Below are 21820 nucleotides of genomic sequence, written 5' to 3'. Positions count from 1 at the left end.
TTCCTTCTCTCCCCCCCCTTCCTTCCCCTTTGCCATCTCTTCCCATTTGCTTGCTCTTTTAATAATCAGCTGCTCTAACCCAAGGTCAGCCCCGAGGTCAGAAGAGTCTAGATGAGACTAGATGAGGCAATAGCCCGACATTTGAGGACCCTCCGGACCAGCTGTGCCCCGGCTCCGCCAAGCCCACCCACACAGGCTGCGGCTGGGATGGAGCAGGAAAGGCCTGTAGTGTAAACACGGCCCAGACACCGACCGAATGCTGCTGAGACAGACACTCCGGAGACCGCGTTGCCCACTGGACAGATGCCCAGGGGAGACTCCCCTCTGTTTTCCAAGTGGGGTGTCTGCATAATGGAAAACCACAGGTTTGGAAATCAGAAGAACTTGTCGTAGGTCACAGCCTGGCACTCACTCGATGGCCCCTGGAGGGAGCTGCAAATGGTCATCACAGTTCCTGGTCAAATAAGACACTCCATGGAACAGAATTGTAGTAGCTGTAAGTGCATTAAAAAAGGGCTGCTGCCAGCTTCCCGAGTCTGCTTGGATTCCACTCCCCAAGAAGGACAGTGACAGCCTGGTGAGATGACACTGCTGGCTCTGTGTGGGATCCCCTGGCTCTGGGGCATCGCAGGTAAGCAACACAGGCCTCAGGGGCAGGACGAGGCAGGGCGGGTAAATGGGGGCTCACAGGATGATGCAGTCAGCAGAGGTTTGGGGACACTTTCTTGGTTTATTAACAGAAAAAGAAATGTGAATCTATAAATAGGTATAATGTATCAGGATCTTCGGTAAACAAAGGAAGTTAGACTATGCAGTGCCTGTGGGAGCAACAGGAAAAGGCATGGATGTGCCACGACTGCGGGAGCCTGCCGCGCATCACGGGGTCGCTGCGGGCTCTGCAGCCAGGGGCTGGGTTTGAATCTGTCATTCCTTTGTCGTGAGAAAGTCACTCAATGTCTTGCTCTCCCTTAGTTTCCCTTTATATAAAAGGTGGCGATGGGTGCATATTTTGTAAGGTTGTTGTAAGGATTAAACGACTGACTTCATGCAGAATCCTCAGAATGGTGCCTAACGCACGCAAGTACCCAGTAACCACGAGCTACTATGGTTGTAATGACTTTTCTCGCTGACTGTGGGATGACCTGTTGCTCACAGGCTGAAGAGGCCTGTGTATCGGAAGAGCTCGGGTGTGGAATTAGCCAGTCTGACTCCACTGGGTTTCCCCCAGGACGTCTGCCCAGTTCTCACTTTCCCCATCTGTAATAATAACACCTGAAATAATAACAATAGTAATGTGTGACTTGGTAAGCATCCTGTTCATTATTACGGCAGGTGGCCTTGTGGGACATTCTCCATGACCTTGAGGACAGACACATTGCTCAACACAGATCTCCTCTCGAGATCCAGGAGGGCACTTCCCTGGGTGACTGTGGGGAGGCAGAGTCTGGCCTGGGTGTTGGGGCCTGGTGGATGTGGCCAGCGGAGTGCAGCACTGACCAGCTCCGGTGCCTTGAAGCCTCAAGGAGCATGTCATACAGGCCACAGCCAAAGCCAGCAGGTTCTCCAGGGCTTTCCTGCAGGAGATGGGGGACCAAAAGAGATGCAAGGCCAGGAGAGCAAGTAAGTCCTGAAACCTGGAGCTCCTGGAAGGCTGGGAGCTGATCAGATTGGCCCTAGCTCCTCAGAAACAAAATGCATTCCCCCCACCCCCTGCCCCACCCTTCTTCCTCCGAGCAGAAATGATCTTTTCAGAGGTCTCCAGGCTTAATCCTGGCCTGGAGGGCAGCAGCCTTCAGAGTCTCAGTGTGTGGAGCACCTTAGGAAGGGGGCTGTCTGGGGAAGCCTGAAAACCATGCTCACTGGCACCCTTCCAAGTCAGGAGAGAATCAAGGGAGGCTCCTCTCTCTCTCTCTCTCTCTCTCTCTCTCTCTCTCTCTCTCTCTCTCTCTCACGCACCCTGATTTGCCTAGCAGGGCTGTGAATTATAACTTGCAGAGCATTGCCACCCACTCTGGGCCTTGCCTCAATTGGGCTCCACAACAGAAGGCAACTGGAGGGAAACCAGGAGCCATCTGACAGCATAGGACAATCTGTCTGACACTGGACCATTGTGAGAGATGCGACGAGCTCCATTGCAGACCACGCAGAAGATGCTAGAAGCACAGGCCCAGGAGAGGCCCAACGTAAAACTCTCAGGTGATTCTAAAGAGCAGTTCAAGCCTGAGAACCACTGCTGGGAAAAATAAAAATGACTCACCCAAAGGGAAAAGGTGAATCTGTTTCATTGGGACTGGAAACGCTGGCTGGGAGCAGAGCAGGGGAGAGGGCCACTTGGACCCTGACCCCACCCCGATTGATTGCGAGGCCCAACAGAACAAAGTGTCTGCTGAGGGCGCTCCTCCAAGCTCTGCAGGGCACTCCAGACTGGGATCCCTAACGTAAGAGGTGGGGAGCCCTGGCTGGGGGGCTCAGTGGGTTGGAGTGTCATCGTGCTGTGCACCAAAAGGTTTTGGGTTCGATTCCTGGTCAGGGCACATACAGGAGGCAACAGGTGTATGTTTTCCCGCCCCCTCAACAAAAAGCCAAAACCAAAAAGCAATAAAACATATCTTCAGGTGAGGATTAAAAAAAAAAAAAGAGATGGGGAAATTGCCAGAATTTTAGGAAACTCATTCAATAAAACCAGCTCCCTTTGTCCTGGATTTTCCAAGCAGGAGAGCTTGCAAGAGATGGAGGGATCTTTTTGAGAGCTTGAAGGTGTAGAAGCCACAGAGAGCCTGCAGAATACTATGCTTTCATTTGTCCAGCTCTTCATAACTTTTCAATTTGCTCCTCTAGCCTATCCTGCCTGACAGGTTAGAATGTTTTCAATAGAGGTTTGTTGTTTTTTCCTTTGAATTGAATTATGAATGTCAACATTTTATAGTGACATTTAGACCTTTGGTTCCCTGGGGTGAAGCTATGAGAGATGATCTGTGTGATGTCTGAGATCCATAAATGATGTTGTTGATTAAAAGTAAAATCTGTCCGCACACAGATAGCACTATGGACATAGACCCTCCACACAGTATGTTTCATCTTTGCAGGATTCCCTGGGGGGTGGGAGGTGGGAGGTGGGCACTGAGAGCCCAGGAGACCTCTTTGCTCTTACACAGGCTGGCACTCACAGTGAGAATAGCCTTGGCGTCCTTGGCGTCGCAGCTTTTGGGCATCCCCAAAGCTCATCTCCTTGTTGATTTCAGGTTCTGCATGCCCTGCAGAGCCTTGGGATCGCCCTGTTTTGGAAAGTACACAAAGCTGGGCACTGTCTCTTTAAATAGTAGAGGCTGGGAGGCTCTCAGGCCACCATGACATATCCCAGCATTGGACCAGCCCCTGAATAACTGGAGGGACGCCTGGTCTGGCTTTCAGTGACAGGGAGCTCTACCAGGGAGCATCTTGGGGAGCCTGGTTGGGAGTGGTGGCGCTTGGTCTGCCAGCTGCTGGCCTCTCTGCTGCCCTGTGGGGAGGCCCTGCCCTTGCACCCTTTGCTTTGACTGCAAAGAAAGCCGCGTGGAGGAAGGGGTGACACTGTTTGGGCTGGTGAGTTTTACTGCAAACTGTGCCTCTGAGTGGTGTGTACGTATGCTTTACGGAGTGTTTGTTGCCCAAGCCCCCAACCCCTGCAAACTGCAAATGGAAAGGATTGCGGTGGAGACAGTGCATTTGTGTTGGAATTGACTGGGGAGTCAGGGAATTTTTTAACCCTAGGTTAAGAGCTGGACATATACTCTGGCTGGGGTGGCGAGAACGACCATCTGAGGGCATCTAGAAAGCCCAGTACATCAGATTTGAAGCGATAAGGGGGTCCAGATGCTTTTTTCCTCATGGGAAGCAGCTCTGTGTATTGATCCTGCATTGGCAAGCAGGTCAGAGAGAAGCTTCCACCTGTAGCTGAGCGGCGGCCCGCCCTGGGTGGGGCAGAGCTCACGTGCACTGCACTGAGCAGCCTCTGGAGACAGGAGAGGCAGGAGGACCGCTGCCTTCACAGCCCTGTGGCCTGTTATTGATTCAAATATTGGGTTCAAAAGAAAGGAAGCTATGAGCTGTGCCTTACAATGTGTACACTTTTCTGGGTGTATAAATTTATTAAAAAATTTACTTGGGGGGTAAAAAAAAGAGGAAAAATCCTGAGTTAAATATGCTAATATTTTTAAAGTGCTTAGAATAGCACTGGGTATGTAGTGACTGCGTAAATGTTGGCTAAATAATAAATTAAATAAAAGTCTAAGTGGCATAAAACAAAGCAAGCTTCCTAGGGCCAACCTGACTATAACATGATCTGGGAGAAGAAAAACACTCCCCTTTCTTTAGTTTGTCATTCTACTTGCATATGCATCTTAACCCGCGGAGACAGGAGCCTTTAGTCGGGGCAGCCAGGCTTGCCCCTGACCTTGTTGTAAGGGCTAAATGTGATATCGGAGTAAGAATGGTGACAAGGTACTGGGCACTGGTCCCTTATTATTGGTTTCACACGATGCTCGCTGCTTCCTGTCCTTTAAAATAGGCATTATTAGTCCTGTTTGCCGAGAGAAAACAGAAGCTCCGTGAACTTCAGCTAATTGCCCGAATTCATAAGCCCTGAGTCAGCAGGGTAATCAGGTTTGGCTGAGGCAGAGCCAAGTGCCTATGGGGCCACACTGCCTCTCACAGACCAGGTGTAAAGTCCTGCCAAAGTGCCTGCCGTATGATGGGCACTGAAAACAATTTTTAACCTGATAATACAACGATTTTTAAGAGACCATTGTTTGAAGAATTTTTCAAGTAACTTGTTTTCACTTGAAGATAAGAATGCATGTACAATTAACTACATAAGCAGCTCCTTTCAAATAGTTAAATAATGTGGAATGATTTGAATAATTTAAAGTGATGAGGCTTTATGACACAGTGCACTAGCAGGCAGCTGTGTGCGCCCCCCCCCCCATTATTAGGCAAAGACTTTAACATCCACATTGGGGCCCTCGGTGGGTCCGCGCAGCCAGGTGGCCTGCGGGAGGGCCTGAGCGCATCCTCGCCACGCCCGTCTGCAAGGGCTGGCCCTTCTGGGTGACGCTGGGCGGGCGGGCCGAGTTCAGGCGGCTATGAATCAGCTGATTTCCCTGGCTGCTCTTCCCCCACCTCAAATGGCCAACTCCCCATCTCTGGCATGGACGCCAGCCCAGCCTGGGAGGCAAGCCAGGCCAACTTCTCTCGGAGCGTACGGGGCTGCGCTCTGGTTTTGCCCAGGCTAGGAGGGGCTGCACCCCAGGGCAGGCTGTCTCAGAGTTGGCGGGACTCTCCCTCCGCCCCCGAACTCTCCTCCAAGCAGGGTCCCCTAGATCGGTCCGCTCCCATCCTAGCACCGCCCGCATGCAGACCCTGGTGGCAGGGCGCGCGCGGTGCAGACGTGCGGGGCTAAGACGACGGGGCGGGCCGGGTGCCATCTCCCAGCGCTGGTGCCAGCCCCCTCCCTGCCACCCCCCCCCCCGCAGGAGAGGCATCCAGCCTCGCTCCCCAAGTGAACCCAGCCTGCGTGAGTGAGCCCCCCCAAGCCCAGGGCTGGGCACCCATGGGGGCTTTTCCCACGTGGCCTGAGGGGCGGAGGGGCTGGTTTGTTGGTCAACACTTGGTTTCCATGAGCTGGCGGAGCGAGGGGAAGTGGAGGTGAGAAAGCTCCGCCGCCTCCTAGTTTCCAGTAAAAGTCGCGGCGGTTTTGCAGCGACCGGCTTTCTCCCGAAGCCCACGGAAGACCGAGTGGCCGCGTCCCGCCCCCCCGCCGCGTCCTGCCCTCTCTCCCCGCCGAGTCCCGCCCTCCTGCGCGCGCCGGCCCAGGGACACACCCTGCCGCCGCGACGCAGACGGGGCGTCGTTCCCGTTAAAGGGGAACGCCGGGAGCCTCCCTGCGGCCCCTCGCTTCCCGCTAGCAGCCCGGCCGCGCGCTCCTGGGGACGCCAGCAGCCAGCCGAGAGGACTCCGCGAGTGCGTGCCTGAGGCCACCCTGAGGATCGGGGACAGCTACCCCTTTGGGCTGTAAGTGCCTTGGTAGGGAAAGTGGAGGAGATGGAGGAGAGACGTGGGCATCTTTCGTCGATGGCGCCAGAAGGCGCGGAGCGGGCGCGGGCGCGGGGCTGGCCCGGTCCCCGAGCTTTGCGTATCGGGCGCGGGCAGACGGACTACGGTCTGTCCCGAAAGGCCCCTACCGGGCTGGGAGGGGTACAGAGTGGGGCGTGTGGTCTGGAAACCGTACGGGGCGCGGGTGCTGCGGTCGGGATATGGGGCAGGGGCGGAGCAGTTTTCGCCTCGCTGGAAAGGAGCCTACTTGGGGACTCACTGGCAGAGCAGTGCCTGCGGTGGGCATCCCCGGGTGCGGCAGGCCCCCGCTTTCTAGCTGTGTGCCGGATCATCCTCCGCTTGCCCCTCCCGGCACTAGGAGCCACTGGATTTAATTTAAACCTTCGGGGACACATCAGAAAACCGTGCTTATTTCTTCCTGGACATTCCTGGATTCCTTTGAATGTACTGCTTACGGAGGGGAACCAAGGGGCTGGGGATTGGGCACTTTAAAACCGAGTTATAAAACGTCTCCCTGGCCCAAGACTCCGTCCTGAAATGGTCCCCAAAGATGCAGCTGGCCTCTGAGCTTTACATATCCTCTAACAGGTCCCCCCCTCCCCCGGCCTTCGGTTCCCCAAGGTGCGTAAAATGCGGGGCGAGGACCGCACAAGAGCGGGCAGATGTCTCGCAGGCTGCGGCCGCTGCGGCTCTCCTGGGGCTCAACCCTTCGCCCTCTGCCCCTCCCTCCCACCGACGTGGGCCCCGCGCCGTCAGATGGCCGGCTTAGTTCACAGAGCACCCTTTAGGACTTAAAACTGGAAAGTTAAGGTGGGCTTTTTCAGAAAAGATTTCATCCCAGGTCTGCCGGACCGGGAAGCGTCCCGGGGCTCCGCGTGCTTAGTGCCCCGAGGGGCTGAAGGGCTAGTGCGGGAGGCGGGGGGGCTGGCTGCGGGGTGGCCCCGCCCACAGGGGCCGCCGGGGGAGGCGCGCGGGGGCGCACGGGGGGCGCGCGGGCCCGGGGCTCTCCCCCGCCGCTCTGCCTCCGGATCCCGATCCCACCCTGGCCTCGCCCCGGAGCCGCCCGTGTCTGGCTGGCTGAGCCGGGGCCTGGACGGCTCCCGGCGCTGGCGGGACCGAGTGGAAACTTGGAGACTAACGGAATGCGGAGCGCGCCGGGATCTGGGAAGCCCACCGCCTGCCAGGCGCTCTCCCCAGCCTGCCCCCGGCGTCCGCAGGCCTCCCTCGGGAATCTGGGCGCCTAGCCCCTCGCCCCCACCTTCACTCCGCTCTCTGACCCCTTCCCCAAGTTGGGCTGTCCGCGGGAGGCGCCCGGGGTGGGTGGAGGCGGGCTGTGGCCTCTGCTCGTCATTCTGGAAAAACCTCTCCTCCTGGACTGACTTACCACATGTTTTTTTCCAAAAGCAAAAGATGTTCTGTTGTCGGGGGCGCCCCCCCGCCCCCACCCCGGCCGGTCGCTGGGCGGGCAGCCTACGGTGCGCTGCTGCCCCCTGCCGGCCGCCGCGGGCCGCGAGCGCCCCCACCGGGCCGCGGGGGGGGGGGGGGCGCCGGGCATTCCGGGCGCCGGACCTCCCCCCGCCCCGCCCGCGCTGGGCGCGCGGCCGCGCGGGGCTCACGTCCAGCCTTGGCTCTCTCCCCGCAGCAGAAACTCCGCTGAGCAGAACTTGCCGCCAAAATGCTCCTCCTGCTGCTGGGTATCATCGTGCTCCACGTGGCCGTGCTGGTGCCGCTGTTCGTCTCCACGATCGTCAGCGTGAGTGTCCCGCGGGGCGGGGGGCACCCAGTCCTCGCCCAGTGCTCTGGCCTCCCCAGGCCACGGCTCCCCCCGTGCCCCTCTGGGTCAGGGCTGCGTGGTGACTTGCGGACCAGAAGTCCCACAGGTTCCAGGGCTTTTGCAGTTTGTGGCCACCTGAGCCTTTTCGGTGGTTTTGAGAAAACCAGAGCCGATTAAGGGTAGAAAGGAAGCAGCCACTGGACTGGGGCAGCTGGCTGGGCCTCTTTAAGCCCAGTAGATTCTGGGCAGATCCAGGGTCCCCAGACCGTTTTTGGATAAAGTCGTTCAGCGTTTTTTTCTTGATGCAGGTTGGTTGAGGAAGTGGAGTATTTTCCAAATGCCATAGGTCAGGTGGGCAGCTTGTTCACAAAACCCCCGTTAGGATTTAAAATTGAGAAGTTAAACTTGGCTTTTTTAAGAAGAGTTCACGGTCCCAGGTCTGCTTTATGATGTGAGCACAGCACCTTCTTAGTAAAGTCTCCCCTGCATGAACAGGGCACCAGGGTAACATCACAAAACCATCGGGCAGCAGGCAGATTAGATTCTAGTCGCGTTTTCTTGGCTGTGAAGATGAGCACAGACTCAGGCAGGTAGGTGCTGTGGCTCTAACTTCTTAACATAAGGCAGATCCTAGGTAGGATCTTCTTGTCTGTTTCAAAGGTTGAGAAATAATTATATTCAGGACTTGTGAATTTTATAAGCATTCAAATTTATCACTTATTAGCATTTTACAACATTTTAATTGTGCCTGATAATCTTGTCCAATGGGTAGGAGTTATAAATAAGGAAACAGGCTCAGACAGGTAGTGGTTTGGGGATTGACAGCCAGAAGATCCAGGAGGGGGGACCCTTGAAGCAGGTGTCCCCCCCAGGTGAGTCCATGGCTCCTTCTACTACAGTACACAGCTCTGCACGTAGTAACAGATGTGTGTGCTACTTTTCCACTTACAAAGTGCTTTTCACTTACAAAAACTGGCCTTCCCCAGACACAATGCCTGAGCCAGACCAACACCTCTCCTTTCTCCAGCATTACTGTGGCCTCCCGCTGGGGCGGCCCTAGGCAGGCCAGGGGCACAGGTGAATAAGGTGTCTCTTGGCTCTCCCTTGGTCTTCTCCCGCCCTTTCTATCACTCCTCACTACCTCACCTGATCTAGGATGTCTGGTTCTTTCCAGCAATGGATCAAGGGCAATGGCCATGTGACTGACCTCTGGCAGAACTGTAGCACCTCCTCGGGCCACATCCACCACTGCTTCTCATCATCGGCAAACGGTGAGGCTGGAGCTTTGCTCCACAAGCTTGTCTTATCTGTCTGTAGCATGCTTCTTACTCCAGACCTGGAAGCCCTTGTTTTTGGAAGACATAAGCTCGGGAGTTGTTGCTGGGGTTGGGTGGAATGTGACAGGGCGCCATGAATTAAGACAAAAGGAGAGGGGCAGTAGTTTCACTGGCTAAGCAAAGAGCCTGGGTATCATTGTACATTCTCTGTGCTCACAGGATGCCCTTGAGCTTCCCCTTATCACTAAGTGTAACGCTGCTTGTGAGTCAAGACATGTGGACACAGATAAACAATAAAGGTGGCATAGTGGCAAAAACTTGGGTTGACCTCTCCGGACTTTGGCTTGGTGGCTGTCTCTCTTCAGAAATGTCCTGCCTCTTCCTGTTGCAGCGACACTGGGGCTGTCCCAAGCATAGTTGGGCCAGCTTTGGTCCCCTAGTTACAAAACTGTCTTTCCAAGTCCTGGGATTCAGTAATGCCATTTAGTACAGAAATTTTGAGTGTTTCTTTGTGCAAGAGGGGTACTTGAAGCCCTTTGCAAAGCCCTTAGCTGAACCCGGGAGGTTCTTTCATCCAGATGATTGTGCTTCTCCTTAGCATCAGTGCTTGTGAGGTACTGGCAATCAGGCTCCCTTGGATTCGAGTTAAGGGCATAATTGGCAGTGGAAGAACCTGCTGGATACCTCAAGTTCTCAGAGGAGAGGAGTACTCAGCAGGGGCCTCGTGTCTGGGTGTGGAGAGGCTGAGGTGAATAGATGCATTCTTCTTGGTGGCTGGGTGATGTTTAGTGGCAGCGTGGACCCTGGAAGGAGCCACAGTGCTTGGCATTGATACAGTGAGCCTGGCTCGGCACACTCCTGTGTTCCGCAGGAAGTGTCCTCAGCCTGCAGAGGGAAGCAGGAGAGGTCTGAGAGTGCTTTGCTGACATCCTGGGTTTAAAAGTCCAATAACATACAGGTTTTGATGTGGCTGTAGTGACTCATAAATCCAATATTTCTGTTGAAGATGCTACACCCAATGGAAGAAACCAGTTTAGATCCAGCTCATCCAAGAATGCAGTGAAGTTGCCAGTTCCTTTGCTGGGCTCTGCCTCCTATAGGCTCCACACCCAGTAGCACCCGAGCTGTTGCTGAAGCATTTCAAACGAAACATCTGGAGCCTCAGTATAAAGAGAAAGGGCTAGATATGCACTTGGTGGTTTATGTGGGGGAACTGGTGAGGAGTAGGAAACCATGCTTTGTGTCTCCGCTTTGCTGGGGGGAGAAAAGCAAGGCCCCAGTCGGTCCTTACCGAAGCGAGCAGCCTGTGATCTTTTGTTTAAGCGCATGACGGACATTGAATTAAAACCGCCCTAGAAGTTACGTAGTGAGGTTACATGGTGAGTTGCAAGTAAATGCGATGGTCGTGAGTGACTGAGAATCTGAGGTAGCACTGCTTGTCCCCAAAGCCACAGCTTCTGGGGTCTCCCCCTTCAGGGTCTGCCCAAGTGCCCTGAAAACTCAGGAAGGGAGTTTCCTCACTCGCCACTGACACCTGGTGGTCACAAGTGGTGACAGTCCTGGAGGCAGGCTTTCCCTGAGGCCGGCTCTGAGTGCATCGGGCCCTGCCAGCCGGCCTGGGACCCTGCCTCGGTGGGCGGGAGGCGGATCGGGCGGGCATGGTGAGGCCAGCCGGGCCAGCAGAAACCAGGCGGTGGAGCAGCCCGTAAGCTGTGCCCAAACCGCCTGCGGGGGGGGGGGGGGGAGCAGTGTTAGGCCCCGGCCTGATGACTCGCCGCACCTTCTGCAGTCCTAAATCGCCCGTGTTGGCGCTAGACGCAGGCCTCAGAGGGGCACTGTGTTATTTCAGCCAGACAACTTCTCCTGCCATGGGCTCTTGGTGCACCACGCTCATCCTGCAGGGTTGGTGTAGCTGACCGAGGGGTTTTTGCGTGGTTACTTTTGTGGGGGTCCTGGAGCGTGAGTTCTCTGCTTCTGCATTCTCAGCTTTCACAAGGGCATTTGGAGGAAATCTGGACATGCCCTTAAACAGACTGTGGTTATATTGGACCTGGGCGGATGGACTACATTAGAAGTTTCCATTTCAGCTCCCCAGCCGTTGTCTCTGGTGACATCTTCCTGACGGGGCAGCTTGTGTGACAAATGCCAGCTCTGAGGGGGAAGACTCCTCTGGGTCTTTGCTGCCTTTTTGATGGGGTTTAACAATTTCTGTGCCAGACAATAAGGCAAAAAATATATACATTTTAAAAATTAGACTCTCTTTACAAATGAACTATATCTGTTGCAAACCATTTACCTTGGTCTGAATTTGCTCTTAGAATGTTTGGAACATAATTTTTATTTTACTTAATTCAAAAGTAATTTGTTACTGATAGTGATGTATGCAGCGTATGCTGCAAGTGTCTGGGAAAACACGTTGGTTAGCAGAACTTGTTATTTTTTCTGAAGGGGCTCATTTTTGTATGCGTGGGGCCATGGCACTATACTTCTCAGGGCTGCCATTCACTTTGCTTTTTATATGAATCGTGTCCCTTGCCAGGTTAACCTTATGGCAGGCAAGCCTCTATGTCATACAGTTTGAAGGAGGCATATCAGATCTTTCCCCCAAGTCGCCTCTGGGTATTAGAAACAGTTTTAGATATTTCACAGACTGCCCTCACCTCCGCCTGCCTTTCCATTTTTAGAATTTATTTACATACTTTCTGGCCCCATCCTGATCCTGGCTGCAGGTGGAGGTGAGGGAGTTTGACTGAGGCATATCCAAGGTGACCTTGTAGTGAATGCCTCTTGGGTCCAGGGAGTCAATCCAAGGACCTAGAAAATGTGCACCTTGCCCTCGGTGGTCCTGAGCCTCTTCGAGCACTCAGGAGGTAAGTGTAGAGGGATGAATCACTGTGAAGACAGCTTAGGCCAGATGCCCAACGAGTGGGGGCAGGCAGGCAGTGCCAGGGTTCAGGGGAGGAAGTGGAAGGGAAGTCTCGTGTGGGAGGTGGAATTTGATCCAGCCTCCAAAGCATGGGCAGGATTTAAATAAATACAGGCAAAGAGGAGGACAGTCCCTATCAAGGCAGCGACGTGACCTAAAGCCAGGGGAACAGTGCTGCAGGGGGTGTGATTAACCAGTCAGCTCATGCTCACTTTAGGATTAGGATTAACAGCATACAACAGAACATCTTCAAATGTCAGCAGCTTAAATGGATAGTGTTTCTCTCACTTTTAAAGGAAGTCTGGAAGTAGGCAGTCGTCAGAGAGGTAGGGCAGTTTCATGAAGCTGTCAGGCGCTTTCTTGCTTATTTCTTCGCCACGTCTTGGATTTGGCCTTCACCCTCATGGACCCACAGGCTGCTAGAGCTCCAGCCATTTCATCCATGCTCCAGGCAATAGGGTGGAGAAAGGAGGAGCAGGAGAGTGTGTCCCCTTCCCTTTGAATGAAACGCCCTCAGATGGACCACACACTTGATTCTATCTTTATTGGAACTTAGTCACACAGCCACACCTAGTGACAAGGGAGGCTGAGAATGCAGTCATTTGCCCTTGTGAGATGCATGGCTTCTCAATCCATACACATTTAATAGCCAGCACCTCCCAGGAAGCTGGCTTGAAACCCTTCTCTCCTAGGCTTTGACAGCCCCGCTCCCTATCCAGTCACCCTATTTCAGAGCAGCTCTGCTGGGTCCGATGCAAGTTTAAGATTCTTCAAATGGTCTGTATCCATGACTTCAGGCTTTGTCAGCAGCCCGAAGGGTCACCACCAGTCCACGGTGACCCTTATCAGGAGCTGCAGAACCCTCCCACTTCCCTCTCTCCGGCCTCCCTGGTCATTAATGCAGTCTTACTGTTTCATGCTCTCTCTTGGTCCTTTGTTTCCTTCTGGTCCAGACCTCTCTCCTGAGCCCCACACCTGCATGTCCAGCTACCCACCGGACAGCTCCACTGGGAAGTCTCAGAGGGACCCCAGCCAGTCAGTGTTCACTGCCCTCCACCCAATTCACCCCTTGACAGTTTCTAGTATTTTAGTGAATGCTGCTCCACCGGCCAGCAAGCTAAACATCTAGTCTGCCCGACGTCTCTCCTTTCTCAGTCGTCACAGGTCCCCCAGGCCACTCACCCTCCCCGTGTCTATTGCTGTGCCTCCCTACTTGTCAGAGCTGCCGTCACCTCTGAGCTCCTAACCTTCCTTGCTCCCTTATAACTCATTTTTCATATTGAATCCAGGTGATATTTTAAAAAATCCAAATCTAATGATATTACTCTTGAATTAAAACCTTTCAGAGGCCCCTCATCAGTCTTACTCTCCAGATGACATCTGTACCAAGGCCTATAGAAACCTACCTGTTTCCCACAAGACCTCATCTTCCCTCTCCCCTCCTTTCCCTCTTGGAATGTCAGCCTCTCTTACTTCCTTGATCGTGAACTTCCCGCCTCAGGACTCCCTCCCTTCCTCTGTCCTTTCATTCAGAGCTATTCACTGAACACCTACCATGTACCAGGTACCACTGTGGACGCTGAGGATACAAATGAGTAAGAGCTTGTATTTTCCTGGGTGAAAGTCAGTAAACATGGATAATTGTGGGGGCTGATAGGAACTACAGCGAGAATGAGACAGGACAGTGTGCTGAAGAGGAACCGGGGTGGGAGGAGTGACCCCTTGAGGACCATCAGGAGTCGGCCATGTGGAACCTCACACAGGCTCCAGGCAGAGGGACCATCCAGGGCAGGATCACTGGGAAGGGAAGGAGCCCGGCAGAGCTGAGAAAGAGAGGGCAGGCTGGTGGGAACAGAGCGCGGAGGAGTACAGCGCCCCCCCCCCCCCCAAGTCCTTCTAGACCAAGTGAGGAGTCTGGTGCATAGAGATACGTTTCCGGTTTCTGTGATGTCGTTTGGCCTGCCCTGTCTTATATGTGTTCTATAAATGTCTGTTTTATTCCAAGTGAGAGTAACAGCCCAGAGCATTTATAAGGCAGAATGTACGAGAAACCTTGCAAAGTAGAATCACGGAACAAAAAGTGTTAGTTCACTCAGTTCAAGGTCAATGCTTTGCCAGTCTCTGGGTCAGTACTTTCAAACTCACTTGTGCTGTTCAATATAGTCCCAGTGATGATCCAGGTCACAGGTTCTCTCCACTTCTGCCGTTTTCTTTTCCCCCGCTGCCTTACTCATTTCCCTCCCCAAGATCTTTAATCTTCACAATCTGAAAATAGCTGTGAGCAATATTTTATGTTAGGAAGTTAGTATGGAAAAACAACTAGGTTCTCTCTGCCTTGATGAAGACAGTGGGGTCAGGGTGTGGCGAGCGGAGCCTGTTTGGCAGGGTTCACACAGTGGGCATTCATCTAGAGACAAGACAAGGCTGGTTCCTGGAGCCCTGGTTTTCACACTGATAAGTTCTGAGCAGCTTGGCTGGGATCTGGGGGTAGGAGTGCACCAGGCCTCCTCTGAAAGTCCTGAAGGTGCCCATCTTCCTGGGGTCCTTATACCGCAAGTGAGTTTAAAATTTACTGGCCCAGCGGGTAGCAAAACATTTGTCTTGCATTGAGTGAACTAACGCTTTTTGTTTCGAAATCTCAGAATTACCCAGATTTTAAGTCCACACCTGCACAAGTGTTCTCCCACTCTGTATTTTATCTGTGTGGACCCCTGTGTGGGGCAGAATGGGGCAGAGGACAGGAGTCTGCTTACAGGCCCTGGAGCTGGAAGGCACAGCCCTGGCCTCACCCTGCCCCGGGCTGGCCTTAGCTAGCTTCAGAGACTCAAACTGCGGCAGGATCCCGGCAGAGTTTGTCTTCAGTAAAACTGCCTCCTGTCCCCTGTCCCCACTTACAAAGTCCTCTCTCGTCTTGGGAGAGAGTTAACAAACTTTTTCATACTGAGAGATTAGGCACGTGAAATGCATACATTCTTGAAACATTTTGATTTTTAAAGAGGAGGCCTGTGCTCAACACAAAAGCATGAAGGAAAAACGGGGCTTTCTTCCAGGGTGTCCCTGTCCTTTGCCACCTCTTGTTTATAGAGGCCGCACACATGCACTTGCTTCCCCGTGACCCCAGGCTGGTCCTGTCTGCCCCAGTGTATGGCTGGAGCCAGGGTTGGAAGCCAAGACAATGAGCCCCATTGCCTTTCCTTCTATTCTAAACGACAATGACAACTCAAGGCAGTCAGCAGGCATGCGCAGCATTAGACAAATGCTTTGGGTTGAAAATTAGGAAAAGATAAACCTCATTAGCCTCCAGAGCCCCCAATTCTGGTGCTCGTGGGCTCCTGTGGTCTGTGTCTGTATAATTCCAGAGTCCTGTTGTTTCTCCTGTTAGTGGCGTTGTCATTTCGTAAAGGGCATTAGACCATTTCCTCTTCTGTGGCTCAGCTTTTGGTCAGATTTTAGAAAACACAGAGGCCCTCTGCATTTATGGGTTCATGTTTTGCAATTTAACATCTTTGTGGCTCCCTGGTCTAACCCACAATCTCTGCCCAAGTAATGGCTCTTGATTTGACAGGCCCTTGTAGGACGCCCAACCCTGGCAGGCAAGAGGTCCCAGGGTGGAATGTGGTGTCATGATGCTGACGTTTCAACCCTCGCAGTTTCCCATCAGATAGATGCCAGCAGCCAGGAGCTAATTTGGAATGCTCATTCAAGCCTGCATCTGGGCCATGTGGCCCTTGAAGCTCACAGGCTTTGCTTTTAAAAAATTTAAATTGCATTCCTAGGATTTCCCAGAGTCGAGAAAGCATCCCTTGTGTTATTTCAGGAGCAGGGATTGGCTGTGATGCGGCCTGAGGTTGTGGATATTGGTTTTCGGTGAGAGAAGTTTGTCTGGCAAGAAGCCTTCCGAGTATGTGGTCATCGACACACAGACTCCCAACGTGGGCAGGGAACCAGGAGGCCATTGTCCCTTCACCTTATCCACCTAGCTCAGGCCCCTCTGTGATTTGCCTACCACATGTTCATCCTATCAGTGCTGGGGAACTCACTACCTTTCAAGAGAGCCCCTTTCATTCGAAGAGCTAACAATGTGGTCTATTCATTTATTTGATGTGGACACATGGAGCTGAAAGACCCTGCTTTTGTGGAGCTCATGGTGAGCTGGGGGAGACAGAGACTATAGGAAGTAAATAGTTGTGGATGGTGGAAAATGGTCTATGGGAGACACATAGGGTAACAAATAGAAAGTCACCGCTGGGGAGGAAGCAGCTGGTCACCGAAGACCTCTTCCTCCCATCATTGTGTGGATTGAGATGTAAAGGCCGAGAGGGACCAGACATGGGAGGAACCCCAGCAAAAAACTGCAGGAGGTAATGGGAAGAGTTGATGTGTCCACAGTGACAGGGTCCGGTGGCTGGGCCTGCTGGCGGAGGAAGGGGTGTGAGGTGCAGCAGGAGAGGGAGAAGGGTGATCGCTAGGTCCTCACAGACTGAGGTACTAAGAAGCATAGCTGGGACCCATTGAAGGGTTTTAGGCAGAAGAGTGGTATGTTTTTTTCTTTTTAAATTTATCTTTATTGTTGAAAGTATTACAATGTTCCCCACCCCCCATTGATTCCCATCCGATTGTGTTTTGGAAGCTCATGCTGGCTAGTATGTTGAGAGGGTAGAATGGGAGCAGAGTGCTTGGATTTAGACACCTGTGGCTCATGGCAGAGGTCTGGGCTGGACGTTCAAATGTGGGAGCCCTTAGTCTTCAGAGGGGTGTTTGATGTCATGGTGCTGAATAAAATTACCAGGGGAGTGAATGAGAGGAAAGGGCAGAAAGAACGGAATAGAGGCCAGGGCTGAGTCTGCTGCTGCTCCTGGGGCTCACGGGTCCAGGGAAGGGTTTGCTGCTGATTGGGAAGACGTGGCCCGTGATGTGGGAGGGATGCCCTGACATGTGTCAATTAAGAAATCAGACTTTGTTGAACCCAAGTCTGTCCCCTCTCTTGTCCAGCCATTTCTAGTGGTCTTTGTTCATGCCTGATGTGCTAGACTTGGGTTTCACTTGGTTGCACGGCTTGTCCTTAATGAGTTTCAATCTCTTTAGTGCTGGTGACGTCCTCTGGAGTCCCAGCTGTGCGAGGGCAGCCTCTAGATCACAGGCTGCCGCTTCCGGCCCCGAGGCTGGGTCAGTGGGAGGCTTGCTGATGCTCAGAGGATCGGGAATCTCTTTCCCTTTGCCATACCTTTTCCCTCTTCCCTCTCTATCTTTTGTAGATTCTAAATGTAAAGGAAGGCAGTGGCATCATTTAATTCATTAGTTTTGAGACAGATTGTTGAGCTTCTCAGCACCCGCAGTGTGTTGTGCTGGAAAATCCAGCAGCCTGGGCGTCAGGAGCCCTGGCTTTTCTGCTCTCTCCCTGCCTCTGACCAACTGGGGCCTAGGAGAGTGGGCCCGGAGGCAGGACCTGGGGTGGGTGCCCACATCATGTGCGCCTGGGGCCTCTCCTACTCAGGATGTAGTTGGGACGTGGGCGGGTCCTGAGCAGGGCAGCTTTGGACGTGGAGTGGAGCTTGAGGCGGCGTGGGCAGGAGAAGGGCGCCGTGCTCGGGGAAGGGCATGTCGGGGGTTTGCTGTGTTGATTCCAGGGCGGGTGGGGGCTGTGTTGATTCCAGGTCTTAATTTGCACGATGCTTGGCCCTTTTTATACTTTAGGGATATTCTGATTATTTTTACATGGAGAATGCCTTTTAAACCCAAAGATCTTGAACTCAGTCATCTCACAAGTACATTCTCCACTGGCACAGCTCACGGTCAGGCGGTTAAAGTGTCTTCTGTCTCTTCACTGTCATTTTCTGTGGCCAAACCCAGCACTGCTGAGTGAGCTATTCTTAAAAAACATTCTGATAACTGAAATTTAAAAGTTCGGCAGGCTCCCCCCACCATGGCAGGACTGCTTTATATTTCACTGTCCATTATGATGTCCAAGGAGGAGGCGAATGTACTTGACCGTGAACCTACTCCCTCCATGTTTTGTTTAATCAGCTGGTGGGGTATGTCTTCCCACGGTGCTTTGGGAGACACAGCCTAACCTGATCCTAATGCTACTAGAGTTTTCCAACCAGGGAATGAAAGAAGCGTTGGTTTTCAGGTAACCTCAGGTCCCTCATGGCTGTACTATACTTCCTTTTCCAGTCCAGGGACTAGATAGCAGAACAAGACTATGTCAAGCCGCATATATAAACTAGACTCTGTAAAACTCGTTCCTGTGCCTACCAGGGAGCCCCTCGCCTCGGGTGCAGTGAAGGGAGTGATGGGAAGCTTGTGTCAGTTGACGTGAAGGCCTTTCCGCTGATGAGCAGCTTGTTCACTAGTTGCCGGCCGTAGGTTTGCCTGTTAACATGCCCCCTCCCCGTGGTGCCATGGCGTCCTCATCGCCGTGAGCTCCGTCCACGCCTGCGGGCTGAAGGCCCACGTAGTTCCACTGGGGCTCGCATTCTGCAGGGGCCGCAGCAGAGCTGGCTCGGGACCTGAGTCCTGTTTCCAAGCCAGCAGCTGGTCTGGACGGGAAGGGGGCCGAGGCCCTGGGGGAGGACCTGCTGGGCCTGCACATGTTCCAGCTGGTGGGCGAAGCCCAGTGCAAAGGCCACATTGTTCAGGACAGAGGCTCCTCGGCAAGTCAGCTATTTCAGGAATGACAGTCACACCGAGAAGCGGGGAAAATGGAGGCTTGTGCGGTGGCAGGGGGCTGGGAGATGTGAGGGTGGCACCAAGCCTTGTGAGGCCCGTGCTTTTGAGAGCAGCCCAGCACCGTGCAAGCCTGTGGTGCTGTCTCTTGCAGTTGGGTCTGTCCCCTCCAATGGCTCTCCTCAGGCTTGTTTCTCCCGTGGCCTCTTCAGTTTATCTTCTGACTGTCCTGCAGCCGTCCTTTCTCTTTCAAGAAAACCTGTTCTCCTAAATGAGTCAGAAAGCTTTTCTGAATTGACCGGAATGGGACCCGAGGGGAGTCAGGGGCGAGGGGGGGAGGGGCAGCTCCGTGCTGGTGATGCAAGATGCAGAAGGACCCAGATGAACCGCCTCACCAGCCCTGGCCGGGGAGCTCAGCTGGTTGGAGCATCGTCCCAAGGACCAAAAGGCTGTGGGTTTGATTTCTGGTCAGGGCACATCCCTAGGTTGTGGGTTCAATCCCCGGTCAGGGTGCGTATGGGAGGCAACCAATCCATGTTTCTCTCTCATATCGATGTTTCTCTCTCTCAAATCAATAAACATATATTCGGTGAGCATAAAACAAATAAATAAATAAAATAGGAGTGCTTCACCCCTTCTGGGCCCTTAATTTACTGGATTGTGGGCCCCAGGCTAAGAATACAGCTGAGGGGGCGGATGTACTTCCTTCACCGCTTAGCTGCAGGCGGCAGGCGCCTGACCTTGACGCGAGCTTTCACCCTCATGCAACTCAACCTTCTCCTTACTGGGGGAGCCGGGTCTGCCGCAGCCAAAGCCCGTTTCCAAAAGCTTTTCAGCAGCCCTTCTGCCTGACCCTCGCACTGGAACAGTAGGTCTGCAGAGAGTTTTAGGGCTTTTAATTCCTGTGCCCAGCACCACTGTTGAGATTAAAATGCTGCCCCTGGAATTCCACAGTGTTTACGAGGCCCTGAGTGAGGCCTGGAGAACGACAGTGGTCTCTGCTAATGACTGCAAACTTGTCCTGGGGCTTGGGTAGGCGTCCAGATCTGCCACTTGGAATGCTGGCCTCGCATCAGATTTGCTCCGTATAGAACAAGTTTGTAATTGGCAGCTTTTCCCATTGCAGCTAACTCTAATAATTATTTTCTGTACATCTGATCTGTTGGGCTATAGAAGAGGTTGGCACGTTATAGTCTGCAGGCCAAATCTGGCCAAGCCTCTGACTTTGTAAATAAAGTTTTATTAAATGAATGGGGCGCACCCATTCATTTACATATTGACTAAGGCAATTTTGCTCTAAAATGGCAAAGGTGAGTAGTTGCCAAGGAGAAAGACAAGCAACCTGCTAAACCTGAAACATTTACAATCTGACTCTTACAGATAATTCGCCCACCCCTGTGCTGAAGATTAGACATGAATGGATATGAAAGTTGTACCAAGATACTTTTCAGAGTTCTGGTTGATGTCCTAATAATATGGCTATGTAAACAATGTGGTCCCCATTATTCCATCACTTGGAGTGGCCCACATGGAGATGTCCTAAAAGCCATACCCTGGAACATCTGTAAATGCTACTTACCCTCAACACCAGCCATTTAAATGAGGTTATTTATACTATCCTCTAGCAGCTTTTAGAACAACTCTTTTATTTGATATGACAACAACCTTGTGTACCTCATGTTAGAAAAGAGGAAGTCAAGGCCCAAAAAGTATTAAGTGGCAAGTTAAAAATGTGGTCAGCAGAACTAGATAGCAGAGCAACCCCTGTTCTAACCAGAGCGCGTGACGGCCCGAGCAGAGGCAGGGCTCCGTGCCTCACCTGGGATCAGACTCCCCGCACCCGGAGCATGTGACAGCTGCCCTTCGTTACTGCCCGCCTGGGTCTAGCCCAGTTCCCATGAGTGGTCTGGCCCTGGAGCGATGTCCTTTGAACCTCAGGACCTCCTCAGGGCATCATGGGCGCCTCTTCAGGACAAATACCTGTCAGGCTGGGCTTTTGAATCTTTCCCCAGCCTCTTGGGGCGGCCTGGCAGCCGCTTCCCCCTGGCTTGCCGTCTCCCCTCTGCCCATAAGCAGCTTGGATGGCCAGCGGGGAGGGGAGGAGAAGCCCCGTTACTCTTTGCCTGTGCACCCAGGCCTGCCCAGGACGCCAGGAGCACTTTGGGTTTGGGAATCCTAACTTAGTATTGACTGCCATGTCCGCTTTATCTTGTCATCTTTTATATTGGTTTTAATTGTTTACATATTATATGAAAATAATCTCCTTATTCAAGATAAATAAAATGATGTAAGTTAAATGAAAGACCTTCTGAACCAAACTCCTTCATTGCATCTCCAGTTCCTGGGGTAGCCATTGATATGAGTGTAGCGAGTCATTGCCCCCCTTTTTTAATGAACACAAACACACATACACACATTCATGCATGTGTACAGATATATACACAGGTAGGTTTTCCGTGTGTATTTACATAATGACATCATGCTGTGTGTAAACCTTACTCTTTGCATTGTCTTGGAGATCTTTCAGAGGTGGTTCATTTTCTAACTCATGATTTTTTTTTTTAAAGATATATCTTTATTGATTTCAGAGAGAGGAAGGGAGAGATAGAAGCATAAATGATGAGAGAGTCATTGATCTGCTGCCTCTTGCGCCAACCTGGGCATGTGCCCTGACTAGGAATTAAATCTCAATCTCCTGGATCCTAGTTCGATACTCAATGGCTGAGCCACGCCCGGCTGGGCTACCTCATAATTTTTTAATTATTGTAGGGATATAATCTAATTCATTTCACTCACAGGAATGATGTTACCAATGAACATCCTTATTCATTTCTCTTTGAGGTTTAAGTATTTATCCAGAATATAGTGATTAAGCTGTGGAGTCCTGTTGTAGGCATTTAAAATTTAAATATATTCTGCCAGTTGCTGGTCATCAGAGGATTGTGAGGATATTGTTCCTGTGAATAGTGCATAGAGGTGTCCATCACACATGCACACTGTGAATATCAATCTTTTTGTTTTTACCAATTAGATGGATAAAGATTGATAACACATTCCTCATGGATTTTACTTGCATTTTTCTGGTTA

The 21820-nt window shown here is 52.5% G+C and overlaps 1 protein-coding gene across 3 annotated transcripts in view; it reads left to right on the top strand.

The window, feature by feature from the left end:
• Window positions 1–3409: 3409 nt before the first annotated feature.
• The window catches only part of PMP22 (peripheral myelin protein 22), a 32005-nt gene continuing 13594 nt past the window's right edge, over window positions 3410–21820 (top strand). The window contains exons 1-4 of one of the 3 annotated variants that reach the window (XM_081161917.1): window positions 3410–3582; window positions 5738–6048; window positions 7736–7843; window positions 9039–9135. In XM_081161917.1, coding sequence (XP_081018043.1) covers window positions 7766–7843; window positions 9039–9135 — 175 coding nt within the window. In that variant the 5' untranslated portion in view covers window positions 3410–3582; window positions 5738–6048; window positions 7736–7765. Of the gene's footprint in view, window positions 3583–5737; window positions 6049–7732; window positions 7844–9038; window positions 9136–21820 lie in introns of all 3 variants that reach the window. The other 2 variants (XM_081161915.1, XM_081161916.1) reach the window with 2 other exon arrangements.

Source organism: Miniopterus schreibersii, assembly GCF_964146895.1.
Source record: "Miniopterus schreibersii genome assembly, chromosome: 16".
NCBI classification, from domain to species: Eukaryota; Metazoa; Chordata; class Mammalia; order Chiroptera; family Miniopteridae; genus Miniopterus; species Miniopterus schreibersii.
The sequence above is the reverse complement of the archived record's forward strand: the minus strand, read 5'-3'. Positions and strand labels throughout refer to the sequence as shown.